Genomic DNA, 16,655 nt, shown 5'->3' with positions numbered 1-16,655 from the left:
ACTCAGTTCTGTGGCCATCTTGGCTAGTATCTAAGACGTTTTAGCTTTCAGTTCATTGCTGGACGATGGACCTCATGGCTGCGTCATTTCCCTTCATATTGTTCCTGCTTTAGAGCCTCACCATACTAATCTCACGCATTGCAATAGTCATGAATCATTTTCTTGTTTCGTTCTTGAAGACACTGTCAGCCAATTTCAGGCCATCATTTACTCAACATATGGCTACCAACATCTTGCTTTCTTGGTTATCTGTCATATACTCTTTATTAATGGAAAAACCTTGTTCTATGGAGGCTTCACCATAGGTCAGAATGGGAAGCTTTTGAGGAAACTATACAAATGGTAAGAGGTGGTACCACCATCCAGTATCTCTCCCCAAAAGTGATCGATTCTCTCTCTCCTCCCTTGTAGCTTGCCCAGAGGTCCAAATATTTTAGCTTCCTGAGGAGTTATACGGATTCCTTCTCAACTTCATCACAGTCCTTAACACTCATCCAAATCTGTAAAGAGAATGTCTGCAAGGCATCTGAGATTATACTCTTGCTAGTTCTTGGGTTGCTATTTATCACAGCTGGATCACAAAAGGTTATGTATCTACAAATGCTATACTTCAAAAAAGATGACTTTTGGAGGAGGTCTGAGCACATTTTGATCACAAAGTCCATGCACTCAGTCCTGAATGTTAAAATATCTTTGGCAGGAACTTTTACATTTCTGAGATCAGACCATACAGCATGACCTAAGTTAATTTCTTTGGCAGGAATTAGGCTAGCATCATCATCAGGTTTTATATTACATACCGATTTTGCAGCAGAGAATACATCAGGCTTAGCTGCTATGGACAATACATTAGCAAGAATAGGAGACAAGGAACTTCATACAGGAAAGGCGCCATGAGGACTTTACAATGGAATTCCCTCAAGAAGGGTGTGACCTGCCCTGAAACAAAGTAAAAAAAGATATTTTAGTCAGCAGGATCTTCGAGGTACTTCAACATCATTCGCCAGGTGTAAGTATCTATTTTAATGTTGAGTTCTTTTACTTTGTCCACGTAAATCTTTATGAAGGAGGTGATTTTTACAACCCGATCAGCCACATTCTCATTTTCAAGCCAGCACACAGAGCAAAACCTTTTAGGGAAGAGAAGGTTTTTGGGCTTATTAAATCTTTTATAATCAGCTCTTTGTGCAGGTGGTTTCTTCAACAGATTATAAATTGCTCTCAGAAACAATATAACACCCCAATTTTAAGTCTCCATTCTTGAAACTCTGGTGAACTATATTCAGACCACAAGATCCCAAGCCAATAAAAGCTGATGTACTGTCTTCATGAATACTCTTCAGATGAAGATGCAAGTCCTTTAAGAATCCCCAAGTTGGCCATCCACTTTTAGCTGAAGAAGTTTGTAATATTCAGGTCAGAAGTTTCTTTCTAAAAACTACTTAACACATCGGCATCAGTGGTATGCCCAAAAAATGCAGATGAAAAGTAGTGCCTTTCAACCTGTTTGTTTACTTTGTGCCAATATCAGAGTGCAATATCTATTTGCTGCAACTCGGCCACCTTGTTAAGGCTCTCTTCAAATGAGATTACAAATGAAATGTCTCTTTCAAAATCTGCAAGAATATTTTTTCTGAAGTGTGGAGCTAACCCATAAATGATACTTTATGATGTCTCAGTCTGCCCAAGCTGCATGTTACTACCAACACTATCATTAGGGAACATGACCGGAAACAAGGTAGTTTGCTTGCATGTAGTAGAAAAGGGCACATGGTTTTTGACGGCCCGCAGAGATCACAATATTTTCAGCCTTGCACATAATCCTAGATCAGGTACTTTGAAAAGCAATAGCTAGCTGATACCGTGTTAGTGGCAGTGGTGGAGATGACACCAAGCTGCAGCAGCTGGGAGGACGACGAACTGACCAACTGTGAGATTTCTGTTTTGCCATTCACAGCAATCTTATCAAGGAATCATCTTCATCATGCCCAACTGTCTTACCAGAGGACAAGGGAGCATGATCTGGCAGTGCCAGTGCCCTGAAGACAATCAAATATTCCAATAAGACGATGACATTACCCTGGTGATACTAGCAGAGTAAGAACAGTGGTTGTCAATATATAGTTACGCTCAGTATCAGTACACACGTCATGAAGAAGGGATTAATAAAATCAGCCCCCTTGTCTTAAGAGGAAACAAGAAGGGCGAACACATCAAGAAAAACAGGCGGAGGTGGGACATATCTTGCCAATACACCAATCCTTCCTCTCCACTGCAAAAGTAATGGTAAGTTTTCATAATGAATGCCAAAACTTGAAATTTGAAAAGGAAAGGGCAAGTTACGTCAAGCTGTACAAGGGTAAGTTGAGGATACCAAAATCTGGCAGTCAATTTGGAGCTCCACCCTGTTGGCAAGGGCTCCCAGCTCGCCCATCATTCCTGTTCTTGCCATTTACATTTTGAAGCATTATTGGAATAAGCTTTTAAGGGCATACTCCATCACCAAAATGTCAGGATTAAAACAACGCAATTGACAAACATAAAATCCCCTTAGGGTCAGGGTGGATTTACAGAGAACCAGGTAAGAATAAAAAATCCTCTCCAGGACTAATTTAAGAAACCCTTTGACTGTGAAGGACTACACAAATGTGGGGCAATGTGAAGTGACAAACTTATGCAAAACATGTCCTAGGTTCTAATACTATCTCCGGAGTGATGCCTTTTCTTTCATTGAACTTTTTTCACACTCACTGACCCTAGGTGTTGTATGACACAAGCAGCCTCTAAGAGTCTTCGGATCACATAACAGTTATAGTACTTCACTTGCTGAGGACTGACAAAACACAGACACCAGCCTTCATCTTCTCATATGACAAGCTATGAAAAGCCCTTTCGTCGACAACAAGTTTAGTACAGGCTCCTCATCTCCTTGTTACCCTAGCATATTCATACTAAAAAAGTAGTGACAATCACAGTACTCATCAACAGTACACGTGATGTCAGTTACCATAACAATCTGTAATGAAGTACATCTACATGTACATCTACATCTACATACATACTCCGCAATCCACCATACGGTGCGTGGCGGAGAGTACCTCGTACCACAACTAGCATCTTCTTTCCCTGTTCCACTCCCAAACAGAATGAGGGAAAAATGACTGCCTATATGGCTCTGTACGAGCCCTAATCTCTCTTATCTTAACTTTGTGGTCTTTCTGTGAAATGTAAGTTGGCGGCAGTAAAATTGTAGTGCAGTCAGCCTCAAATGCTGGTTCTCTAAATTTCCTCAGTAGCGATTCACGAAAAGAACGCCTCCTTTCCTCTAGAGACTCCTACCCAAGTTGCTGAAGCATTTCTGTAACACTCGCATGATGATCAAACCTACCAGTAACAAATCTAGCAGCCTGCCTCTGAATTGCTTCTATCTCCTCCCTTAATCCAACCTGATAGGGATCCCAAACGCTCGAGCAGTACTCAAGAATAGGTCGTATTAGTGTTTTATTAGCGGTCTCCTTTACAGATGAACCACATCTTCCCAAAATTCTACCAATGAACCGAAGATGACTATCCGCCTTCCCCACAACCGCCATTACATGCTTATCCCAATTCATATCGCTCTACAATGTTACGTCCAAATATTTAATCGACATGATTGTGTCAAGCACTACACTACTAATGGAGTATTCAAACATTACAGGATTCTTTTTCCTATTCATCTGCATTCATTTACAGTTATCTATATTTAGAGTTAGCTGCCATTCTTTACACCAATCACAAATCCTGTCCAAGTCATCTCGTATCCTCCTACAGTCACTCAACGATGACACCTTCCCGTACACCACAGCATAAGCAGCAAACAGCCGCACATTGCTATCCACCCTATCCAAAAGATCATTTATGTAGATAGAAAACAACAGCGGACCTACCGCACTTCCCTGGAGCACTCCAGATGATACCCTCACCTCCAATAACCACTCACCATCGAGGACAACATACTGGGTTCTATTACTTAAGAAGTCTTCGAGCCACTCACACACTTGGGAACCAATCCCAAATGCTCATACCTTAGTTAGGAGTCTGCAGTGGGACACCAACTCAAATGCTTTCCGGAAGTCAAGGAATATGGCATCCGTCTGATACCCTTCATCCATGGTTCGCAAGATATCATGTGAAAAAAGGGCGAGTTGCGTTTCGCAGGAGCGATGCTTTCTAAAGTTGTGCTGATGCATGGACAGAAACTTCTCTGTCTCAAGGAAATTCATTATATTCGAACTGAGAATATATTTGAGAATCCTGCAACAAACTGATGTTAAGGATATTGGTCTGTAATTTTGAGAATCCGTCCTTCTACCCCTTATATACAGGCATCACCTGCACTTTTTTCCAGTTGCTCAGGACTTTACGTTGGGCAAGAGATTTGCGATAAATGCAAGCTAAGAAAGGAGCCAATGCAGTAGAGTTCCCTCTGTAAAACTGAATTGGAATCCCATCAGGACCTGGTGATTTATTTATTTTCAACCCATTCAGCTGCTTCACAACCCCAGGGATGTACATCACTATGTCCTCCATACGGGAATCTGTACGAGACTCAAATGGAAGTATGTTTGTACGATCCTCCTGCATGAAGTAAATGCATTTCAAAACAGTGCGGCCATTAAAAGAAGAGTTTTAACAGTGAAAGTGATTCTTGAAATCTAGAATGGAGCTAAAAAGGTGACATGTCACCATTTTGGCCTTGTAAATTCCACAGTCCAAACGATTTGGAAAAACGAGAATAAAATTGCTACTGTGTTTGAACAAAATGGATCTAAAATTAAGCAGTTATGGAAAGCTGAGTGGAGCAATGTGTATGAAGTGTTGCTTAAGTTGTTTAAGCAACAGAGAAGCATCAATGTATCCATTAGTGGATATCTCCTTATGGTGAAAGCAGAATAATTTGCCAAAAAATTAAAAGATAAAGAATTTGTGTGCAGCAGGGCTGGATTGATAGATTCAAGCAATGTGGCGGCATTACTTTCGGCGAAGTGAGCAGTGAAGCCAACAGTGTAAACACTGAAACAATCCAACAATGGCTCATTACCGCATGGCCTACAATTTGTGAATGATATGCACACTGTCACATCTTTAATGCAGACCAGTCTGGAATTTTCTTTAACTTGAAACCTGACAAACTCTGAAACTCAAGGGCAAAAAATGTGTTGGTGGCCAGTTATCTAAAAAAGGAACAACAATTCTGATTTGTGCTAACACAGATGGAACTAAGAAGAAAAAAATTTCTCATGATAAGTAAATAAAAAATCCTGTTTTTTAAGCATGCAAACAATCCACTAGTGCACTACAATGTTAAAAGAAAGATACTGGTTCTTGCTGACAACTGTCCAGCGCATCCGGCTCTCTCTGGTCTGGAGAATATTAAGCTTGTTTTCTTCCTGCAAATATGACACACTTGTTGCAGCCCACAGACCAAGGAGTGACTATGAGTCCACAATGTCACTACTGTAAGCTCATACTACTGAAAATGACACAATGCATTGAGAAAAAGCAGATTACTCTCTTACACTGATGGATGCAATCAGTTGCATTACCAAAGCTTGGAGCCGGGTCACAACATAAACCATCAAGAACTGTTTACGTCATGTGGGAAACACAAATGGAAGAATAAATGCTGCTGAAACGGATGACACATTCAGTGATACTGATGATTTGTTGCTATCTGCATTGCTACCAGAAATCAACTGTCATATTCTCAAACAGCATAGCTATGAAATGTATGCAACAATAGATGATGACCTTGTTACAACCCAAGCGCAAACTGAAGACAAAATTGCAAATGAAGTGAAGAATCAGGGCCACGGTGACCATGGAGTGAGTGAAGCGGGTGAAGAAGAAGAGGAAGAAGGAAGAAATAAAGAGCTTATAACTACTATGAGTGACGCTTTAGAAGCTATTACAATTGTGAACATAGTCTATGAAGGTAGGGAAGGAAGCAGTGAAACTGCAAATGAAATAATGAACCTAGACTGTAATTTAGAAAGTGTGTATTGGGCAAATAGAAAGCAGAGTAAAATGACTGATTACTTTACTCCTAAGTAAAGATGTCTGGTAAGTACTCGACATACTGCTGTACCTACTGTATTCGTGTAAGCTTAAGAGTGAAAACTGTGCAAAATATGGCTAAATAAATGTATTGTTTTCCATTTAACACCACAACAGACTGAAAATATGAATCTCAGTTACAAAGACTCTCATTTTTAACAACATAATGTTCACGGTCCTTTGAATGTTGTTATAGCCAGGTTCCACTATACAAGAACCAGCAAACTCTACTGACTGTGAACATGCATGACTCATGCAGGCCCCAAAATGTTGTAGCATACTGCTTGTTATAAAAGTGTACAACACCCATGTGAAATTACATTTGTTTTTAAGTAGTTACACAGGATTCTCTATTTATTTTGTTACTATTAGACCTGAAGAAGAAGACCAGTGATGGTCAAAACTTAACAGCTGCAACCCTTTGAAAGGTATTGTGTCTGTAAATAATATTGCTGAAATATTAGACAATCACTAATTTCTTCTTTGACAATGTTATTTCTTTTCCACATGAAAAGAACAAATAATTAAGTAATTAAGTAATCAGATGATAAAATATTCTTGAAATGAATCCAAAGGTAGAAACTGTAATAATATTTGTTCTTTAATGTAAATAAAGAAGTGGTAATGTAAGTAGCTTCTGATCATTTCTTATATAGCAATAAATATCATATATCCATATAAAAAACAATATGACATATTTATAAGGCAACTATTTTCCTGGAGTAATGGTTTTTTGTATTACACACAATAAACATACCTTAGAACCATCTCTACCAGCTTTAGCTTTCAGTATTTCTTGATAAGTGACTCTTAAGTTTTCATCTGCTTTTACACAGCCAGTGATAAATTCATGCCACATTGTAAGGCACTGAACACAAGGGCTGCAGATTTGTAAAGGTAAGGTGTCATCCTCAGAAACCTGCAAAACACGTAGTCAAAGAAAACATGGTATTAACGCTAATGGCCTGGAAATTCATGTAGTTCAAAACACCCTTCCACTCTATAGCAGTTTAGTTTTAAGATGGTGTGGTGACAGGAAGGCCTTATACCAGAGAGGTGAAAACAAAAGAGGGGAAAGAAAACACCAATGTAATGTGAGCACATGCTTATCAAGAAATATGCACACCCTACATGTACAACTTTAAAGAAAAAAAAAAAAGGACAAACAGAAGATGATTCAAGCATGGAACACTGTTCCAATAAATTTCTTCAGCACATATACTTGAGTTTATTACCAGATCAACAATGTTGTAACAAGTAGTTGTGTATGGTTAGATATCTCCAGCAATATTTTAGCAGGGCAGTGAGGTATTTAGCTGTAACAGGTTATTTGTTCTTCACAGGTTTCTAGCTGATAAAGTTTTTTTTTAAATGATACACAAGAAAAATATCGAAGAACAGAAACATCTGGAAAGAAAGCTTTCCCTATGTCAAGCTCTTCAAATCTGTTCTCTGATCAGTTAGAAAATTATGGTTCCAACATTACAAAGCATATTTCCTATGTAAGACAGAGTCCCATCAAGTTGAATAATGGAAGGAAGGTGGAGTTTAACGATCCATCAATAATGAGGACATCACAGAGACAGCACAGGCCCAGAGAATGACTACCACACCCATTTTTCAGTCTTCTGATGCAGCCTGTCAAAATTTGCTCTCCTGTGCTGATCCTTCCCATCTTGGAATAGTACTTACACCTAAAATCCTACATTGTATGTCATATATATTTCAACCTCAGTCTTCTACAATTTTTGCCCACCTACTGTAACATCTAGTCCTACAGACATTGTTACCTAATCTCTTGACACTATAGCCAAGGAAACTATTGGTTCCATAAGCAAACATCTTTATACTGCATACCTTACTTGAAGGCTGGCTATAATAACAGTATAGTGATCCAGAACAAGCTCTATGTTGTACAATGGCAAAGTACATGCCCTATTTATCACAAGACAGGTACATTTGTGCACTACAATATGTTTAAGGTGGATGATTGAATCATTTCTCATGACCTTAATTCTCCAACTTCTTACCTCTCTATAACCTGAACTTAAGTGGGATGTGTAGGTCTATTGACCCTGAACAACACTACTCACTCAGAAACCTTCACCTCCCCTACTATTCTCCATCCTCCAATGTCTCTGTCTCTCCTAAACATTGTCACAGGTAACTTCCACCAGTACCTTGACAATATTTCTTGGGCACTATATTTCTGTTCCCTTCTTCTGTTAGCTTCTCTCTATTAAGCTCTTGCCTCCCTCTTCCTCTGGTTCTATCTTCATTTCATCTACTCCTTTTCTCACCCATCCATTCCATCCAAAATCACTTGTCCCTATTTGCATTGAAGGAAAGTGGTTTTTTTTTTTTTTTTTTTTTTTTTTTTTTTTTTAAGGGGAGAGGGAGTGGGGGAGGGGGAGGGAGAGGGAGAGGGAGGGGGAAGGGGAGAGGGGATGGAAAATATGAAAAATCCAGGATGGAATGTAACAATATTATGAAAAGGATAGTTGCTACTCACCATATAGTAGAGATGCTGAGTCACAGACAGGGAGTCTCTAGCTGCTGAGACCACACTCAACTCAGTCATGTGTGTGCATCAGAGTTTGTGTGGGGGTGGGTGCGTGGGCGGGCGGACGGGTGCGCCTACGCGTGTGTGTGTGTACAAAGAAGATTTTGTTGGCTAAAAGCTCATTTTTTGTCAATCTTTTTGTTGTGCCTGTCTGCGACTCAGCATCTTTGCTATATGGTGAACAATAAAGCGAGAACAAATATGACAAAAAATGCTAGATGTGTCCTTTTTCTGGTGTACATATTATAGTAAGGATTCATTCAATCTCATGATATAGGAATAGAATAGTTGGAAAAGAATGATAAGTAACAATAAAATGGAGAAATCTCTCAAGTGAGGTACAGTAAGGATACAACAAGGTGGCAATTCATAGTGAAATGCTTACATTAGGAAACAAGAGAATTCATGAGCTACAGATAGTGCAGTCAAGAGATACAGTTGGAAAAATTTAAAACAAAATGCACTATTCATACACAATTGAGAAGATGTGGTAAAAAAAAGCTGTACTAGGGAGGAAAACCAGAAACAGATCAACACAATTTTAAAACATAAAGGAGAGGGCAAGTGAGGAAAAGGGAGTCAGTAAAGATGAAAACATATTATGAATGGAACAGGAGACAAAGATATTCTGGGAAATATTGGAAACCTGAGAAGTGAAAAATAAGCAGGAAGGAAGATTCAGAGTTTAACATACTGTTGGCAACACAGTTATTAGAGACAGAGCAGAGGCTCAGGCGGAGGAAAAGTGGGGAAGGAAAGGAGCCATCTCAGCATTCACCTGTAATTATTTAAGGAAAACCTATGATGTCTGGATAGGAATATGAACTGGCTGCCCTTCCAAGTACAAGTCTAGTGTCCTATCACTGCACCACCATGTTTAGTTGAAAGAAGTAGGCTACAACAGAAGGGACTGTAAGTAAGTGTGATTGGTATCAAGCACATCTGGAAAGTAAGTTCTCCTTTCTTGGAGATGCATAGTGTAGGTATTACAAACAATTTTCCCCTTTCTAATTTTTCTCTATGGCTTTCAAACTGATAAGTATAATTTTAAAAACAATTTGGCTGAATTCAACTAATGAGTAAACTTTGGAGTCCTTCCATTATTGCTTCTCCCATAGTACTGCAAGCATTTATTTAAACTCTGGAATATAAAATTTAAGGTAGCAATTGTGCAACAGATAACTTTGTTGAGCTTTTAAGGCAAAACTTATAAATAAAGAGAAGTATCTTTTCCAGATAATAATCTTTTGAATCACAAATGTGTTGTAAGAACATACAGGATTTTCTACACTTATGAACTACGTAAGTTCTCAAAATACTTTTCTTAGTGCTACTCTATCACTCTTCCCTGTTGTTTCAGGTTTCATTTATAATTACCTCAACTGGCACATATGCTTTTATTTTTGATGGTAAGTCATCAGTAAGTCCTTGTCCTCTGAATATGGGCATCATACAGCTGTTCTTCTTTGCACAAAATCTGCAGAGCTGATGAAACTGATCTGTTGTTGCATCTTCATCTGGAAATACAGATCTGTGGCATTCGACTATTGTTGTCTGCATGGTGATTAGCTGTACTGACCTGTAAACAACATTATTCTTGTAAACAGAAATGAACAGTGTAGTAACTGTGTAAGTTTTTTCAGTCTTCTAGTAACACGATTATACTCATAGGTTCTCTCCTCCCCCCTGCCCCCACCCCCGATTTATTTTGAAATATGAGAAAATGTTTCTATGTCGGAACTGTATTCCATAGCACACTTGAAAAAGGTTATGCATAACTAATAGTATCAATTCCTATAATTATTATTATAATATTGATTAAAATTCAGAGGTAAAAGCAAAATTCTTAACTTAGAAAGAACATGATTCAGTATAGCATTCACACATACTACAGCAAAGATAATACAATGGTTGACATAAAAATCCTGTGCTTTTCTAAGACAATTATTAACAAGAATATTCTGTATGTGGAAGGTAGACAGTAGTGGCACACGTCAACTGAAACTGCATACATAAGCACTACTCTATTATAGTTATCTAAGTGTGATTTCTGCTTTTGCTTTGGTGGTCTACAAACAGCTTTTATACAGGGTGTCCCAGCTATCTTGTCCACCCAAAATATCTCTGGAACAATAACAGCTATTGGAAAATGACTTTCACCGGTATCAATGTAGGGCTGGGGCCCATGAATGTACATATTTGGAAACATTCTAAAACGAAAGCATATGTGTTTTTTAACACATACTCATGTTTTTTTTAATGGACCTCCTGTATTTTTTCTGCGGCAATCCATAGGATGACAAAGCACATACACAATGGCGTTGATTGCATCGCAATATTCCCATTACATCTCCAGATATTAAGACATGAAATTGACTCTTGAAACACTCGACATGCGCTGCTAGCGCACGTCCTGTTTTTATGAGTTTTTTCCAAAACAGTACTTACGTTCTGGACATGCCTCACACATTTTCTAAAAGGTTATCCAGCTACTGCTTAAAAAGCAAGTAATGGGTAACCAATGGAATTAAAACCTCATGGAAGCAGCAGGAAGTTTATATACGGGCCAGAATAAGTTGAGTTCCAACATTACTTACATATTACAAAAATACTGAGCATTTTAAGGAAAGTAATTAAAATATCAAGAAGTATGCATGTTCTGACAAATAAATAATGGAGATAATGAAATGAAAACGATATGGGATATTGTCACACAGGAGACAGAACAGTCAGTCAGTGTGTAAAATAAGTACTCAACTAAATGACAGTGTTGTGACTGATAACTCACAAGCTGTGACTATTTTTGACACTCACATCTTACATATAGCAGCAAAAATAGGATTAAATAGTTCAGTTGAAGAACCAAGATAACATACTTTGAAAATGTCATTTCCACAAAACTTAAAACAACTAGAAGTTGTTCACTGAAATTAATGGAATTATTAAAAAAAATCTAAAAAAAAAGCTCATATGATGGTGGTGGAATTTCAAGCATAATTATAAAAAATTGCTCTAACTTAATAAGTAACGTAATGCATCACTGGCACAGAGATTTTTTTCCAGACAGGTTAAAATATGAGCTTGTTACACATATTTATAAGAAAGGCAACAAGAAACATTTAAATAATTGTGTTCCAGTTTCCTGACTGACATATTTTCCATAATATTTGAAAAAGTAGTGTAGTTAAGAACAGTCTCACATTTAAGCAGAAACAATTTTCTTAGAATATCACAGTTTGGATTCCAGAAGGGTTGCTTACTGACAATGCAATTTATATATTCATATACCATGTGTTTGTGTAGATCATGATACTTAAGATTTATTGTATTGACGGGTCTACACACAATTGGTTTCATGTCATTGGAAGGGTCCGATTCCACCCATCTGCTTTGGTTCATGATGTAATTGTGTTGTGTGACATCACTAACGCATAGCATGTTAGAAATGGATTGTGTTGAAAGGGGAGTGTTGTGGTAACTGGTGGTGCACTCTAGTGTGTAGTGTTTGTTTCTAAATTTTCTGTGGGTGATGTTAGCGAGGTATTGGCCTAAGTGCTGCTTCTTACTCAATGTTGTGGGAGTTTGATCTTTTGCTCCGTTGGCAGAATGTTATTTCAAAATCTTTAGTTATTGCTTACCAATTTATTTATGGTTTTGAATCTTTTAGTTTATTGTGTTGTTAACCGTTTTTTGTTATATCTATGAATGTTACAACGAAGTTTACTAGTCATTGGTTGGTTGCTGTTATAGCTGACAATATGGCGTATCCAATTAAAGTTCTCCAGTTACATGGTCACTTTGTGGAATGTGCAGTGTCAGCAGTGTGTGGAAATTGTGGCACTGAGCCAAGTCTCTGATTCTCAATTCACACACAAGTGTATGTGGCAGCATTTTCAGTGGGTTTCTGCAGTGGTTATTTTGGTGTGGGTGTGGGTGGAAGGGGACGGAGTGTCTTTTATTTGGTTTATTCTAGAGGCGGGTCGACTGAAGCATCTGATCCCACCCATCAGCTTTGACCCATGGCATAAGGCTGTTGTGGTGTGTGACGTCACGATGGCGCGGAATTTAGTTTGTGAGAGTGGCGTGTTTCTAGGTGTTGTTTTGATGCGATCTGTGGTGCTCTCTGGTAGTGTGTTTGGTGATGTTTTTGGTTTAGTTTGCAAGTGTGGCATTGTGTGTTAATTTTGATAAATTGTTTTTCTTATGTCTTTGGTAGGTATGGATATGACTGACAGGGTCAACAGTTTTCGGTTGTCGACCATGATGGGGGACAGTGCATTGTCTCTAATAAAATTTCTTCAACTATTCAGATTTTTTGATGAAGTCGCGAAGAAATAAAGCTTACTTAAAGTTCCGGCATCTCGGACCATGGACGGCTGTATGTGGAGATGTCGTAAGAATAACAGGTGAAGGGAAGTGTTCGATCCCAATGTGTGGCTGTGAATGTTGGTATTGGTATCGGGAGATGTTTTTGAGCTATATAGGTCTGGGGAAGTGTTAGGTCCTAATTTATGGGATCGGGAGCTGCTGTTGAACTATATAGGTCAAGGGAAGGGTCCGATTCTAGATGATATTGTGTTTAGTGGTATTTGGGGAGTTTTGTGATGTCGGTTTTTTTCGTCGTTTTGCGTGGTTTTGTGTGGGGGGTAGGTGTCTAAATTTGTTTATATTTAGTTTGTCCCCACCCAAAAACCCCCTATTTTCTGCACTTGTCCTGTTAGTGTCATTAGGCTTTTTGTGGAACGTGTATGTGTTTGTTTTTCGATGTATTTTTGCCTTCATGATATGTATGTAACGACTTTATTTGGGCCATGCGGTTCTAGGCTCTACAGTCTGGAACCAGGCGACCGCTATGGTCGCAGCTTCGATCCTGCCTCGGGCATGGATGTGTGTGATGTCCTTAGGTTAGTTAGGTTTAATTAGTTCTAAGTTCTAGGCGACTGATGCTCTCAGAAGTTAAGTCGCATAGTGCTCAGAGCCATTTGAACCATTTGACTTCATATGCTCCATATTGGAATCATGGTTTATGGTCGTTTCTGCCATATTTGAGACGTCATGTGACAAAGCAGACAGGCGGGATCGGACGCTTCCATATTTCCCTAGAGGATGTTGTGTTTGTTATTTTTCAGTATTGTTTATTTTAGAATGGTGACACCCTTACTGTATATTTAGCCTACCCCTGTCCCAAACCCTCTACTTTCCGCACTATTAGTTTCATTTTATTGCTGACATTAAAAATGTTGCATGGTAAATGTTCATGGGTGCATTTAGTGACTTTATGGTTGCCATTTCAAATAAACTGGGAACTAGAGGCACCTGCCATCTTGATGACATCAGGTCAAAGCAGATGGGTGGAATTGGACACTTCTGTACTGCTCTGGTTTGAATCATACTTAACAAAGAGACTGCAAAATGTTGTGCTGAATAATTCAAACAATTTGTACATATCCTGTAAATTGACTCATCATTCCACATCATTTAGATAAAGGAATCATCCAAAGGATGTATGGAATTTGTAACAAATCTGATGTGACAAGAGAATCCATTTTCACACAAAATAGTTAGACCCTCAGCCACTATACACATTTTTTAAACAAACAGGCAACTTTCTTGCTCTTTGCTGAATTTTTGTTACATAAGGCCGAAACAGGCCAAGAGGAATGTTTGATGTAAGTCATCAGCTTTGGCCAGTGGCTTAATTTTAATGGCTTCTGTTACATCACATTTTAGTGTATATATTTATAGTATTGTTGTTAATTGGTGAAGCCAACGAATGGGATACTAAAAAATCCTGGCTGTGGTGACAGACTGATCTGTAGCTATGCCCAAGGTCTGGACTAAGTTGGAAGGTGACAGTGTGGTTGAGAGTTTGCAAAGCCAATGAATGTGATACCATAAAACCTGATTGTGGTGACAGGCTGATCTGTCACTTAGTCTACATGAAAGAGTTGCCAATAACATCACATACTAGTCACCATATTGTTTACGCATATTTCGTATGTCACTAGTCAAAGCGGATGATTTGTCTCTAACATTATTCGGCAGAAGAGCTTGCATAAAAAATATCAACAGACAAAAATTTGGCAGCAAACTTCTAATCTTGCAATCATATATTCGTAAGTATTAACTCAAATTCAAGTGTCCTGCCTAATTTATAGTAGTTCCTAAACTCATTAAAATATGTAGCTAAGCCCTTCAGCTACTTCAGGGCTTTGTGTGTGTGTGTGTGTGTGTGTGTGTGTGTGTGTGTGTGTGTGTGTGTGTGTGCCACTTGCTTTTTCCTCACCACATTACAAAGTGGTTCAGAATTTAGCCCATGACAGCATCCAACATGGTTAAAAGGAATGACCCCCCCTTCCTGCCAAATACTTCTCACGAAATGATTCCACACTAATGATTCCAATCAGCTACATTACTCTGATGAAAACTTACACTGAAAGTATTTCAATAAATGCTTCAATTGTGATTATTATTACATTCATATTATTGTTCTCTAAAGCCATGTTTCTCTTGAATTGTTTACAGCGCTGGTACAATCACTGATGGACACTGGTAGGTGACACATTACACTGCTTTAATCAATTCTCATTGTATCTATGGAATGTATCAGGGATAAACAAGCTCTGATGCAAACATGTTATGATACTACAGAATCTAGATGTGGCTTCTGAGTCTTTCTGTCATGATTCAAATCATCAACCACGCACTACAGCAAATTAACCCAAAAACATTTGCATTAATAAGCGAACTTCGTCGCATTAAACTAGACAGGCGGTTCATGTTTAGCATTAGGAATTTACTTGATTATTGCATAAAACATCTTGCATCACTCTGGTTTCACTAGAGACTAACTGCAGGCCAATTTCTTTTTAAACAACACTTAATTTATTTACTTATGCACATAATTTACTGACTACAGATTTCAGTTAATCAGACAATTATTAAGAGATTTTCTAAGAGTTCTTAATTAGATACTGACAGATAAAATAAACGCATACCAGAATTTCTTTACCGAGGTCTCTCTTCAGACAGTTCAAAGTCGTAGCTGTAAAATTCTGCTGCAGATATTTGCCTCCTGCTGACGCCGCCTCCGATGAATTTGTACCCGAGATATTTGTGTGTTTAATTTCATTATAATGCTTAGAGTTAACAAGAGAGTTTTCGTCTCTTCTCGTGTGGCACAGTAGTGAGCGGTCTTAATAGTACAATTTATGTTACGGTTTGTTGCAATGCCGTAGTGTTGAAATGGTGCCAAACATATTTAAAAAAAAGTGTGCAAAAATTGTTACTTGCGTCTTAAATTTCTCTGATACGATATAGTCTCAATTTTCTTTAGTACATTTAAATAAATATTCAACAATTATCATCGGGCACTATGCGAATTAGTGCCGGCACAATTTCTCCAGGTGCCAGTATAATGTTCGTGGAAATAAGTTTGATGTTGATAAGTGCATTGTCACAAACTACCTCCGCATATCAACAAAAACATCTACTTGTTTACAAACGAGCAAACAGTTCTAAGAGCTTACCGCTGCCCTCTTAATTTTGACACTTGAGTCGTTCCAAAGGTTTGCTTGGACAAAGATATCACTCACCCCGTTTATATGTGGTTCCCAAAATCGGATTTGGTAACGGGGAACTTACACGTTCAATAATACTGTCAAACTGTCATTATATTGACCGTTTGAAGGCGCGTATTGACACACTGTTAGTACTAGAAATATTGACGAACAGCACTGATAGACTTCAAAATATTCTCGGTATTGTCAACACACACTGAACATGTGTGACCAAATATTAACAGTTTGACAATATTCTCCATTCAGATGTTGACATACCTTCGGGAACCAGCCACGCCTCCCTAGTGTGCAGGTTTTTTTTCTTTCAATTCGCCGATGTGTGTATCATAACTCAGGTCTAGTTTTTAACTAGTCTTTTAACACAAAAAAAATTAATAGGCCTACGAAAGGGTAATTATTGTTTATGGCACTTC

At 38.4% G+C, this 16,655-nt stretch overlaps 1 protein-coding gene across 1 annotated transcript in view; it reads right to left on the bottom strand.

Annotated features, from left to right (window-relative positions):
- The window catches only part of LOC126359551 (zinc finger protein ZFP2-like), a 42,318-nt gene extending 26,082 nt beyond the window's left edge, over nt 1-16,236 (bottom strand). Inside the window, exons 1-3 of the mRNA XM_050007639.1 lie at nt 16,192-16,236; nt 10,040-10,241; nt 6,857-7,018 (exon numbers count right to left, since the gene is read on the bottom strand). Coding sequence (XP_049863596.1) covers nt 6,857-7,018; nt 10,040-10,222 — 345 coding nt within the window. The 5' untranslated portion in view covers nt 10,223-10,241; nt 16,192-16,236. The remainder of the gene's footprint in view (nt 1-6,856; nt 7,019-10,039; nt 10,242-16,191) is intronic.
- Nucleotides 16,237-16,655: the final 419 nt, after the last annotated feature.

The sequence above is a fragment of the Schistocerca gregaria genome, chromosome 1 (assembly GCF_023897955.1).
Source record: "Schistocerca gregaria isolate iqSchGreg1 chromosome 1, iqSchGreg1.2, whole genome shotgun sequence".
NCBI lineage: Eukaryota > Metazoa > Arthropoda > Insecta > Orthoptera > Acrididae > Schistocerca > Schistocerca gregaria.
The sequence above is the reverse complement of the archived record's forward strand: the minus strand, read 5'-3'. Positions and strand labels throughout refer to the sequence as shown.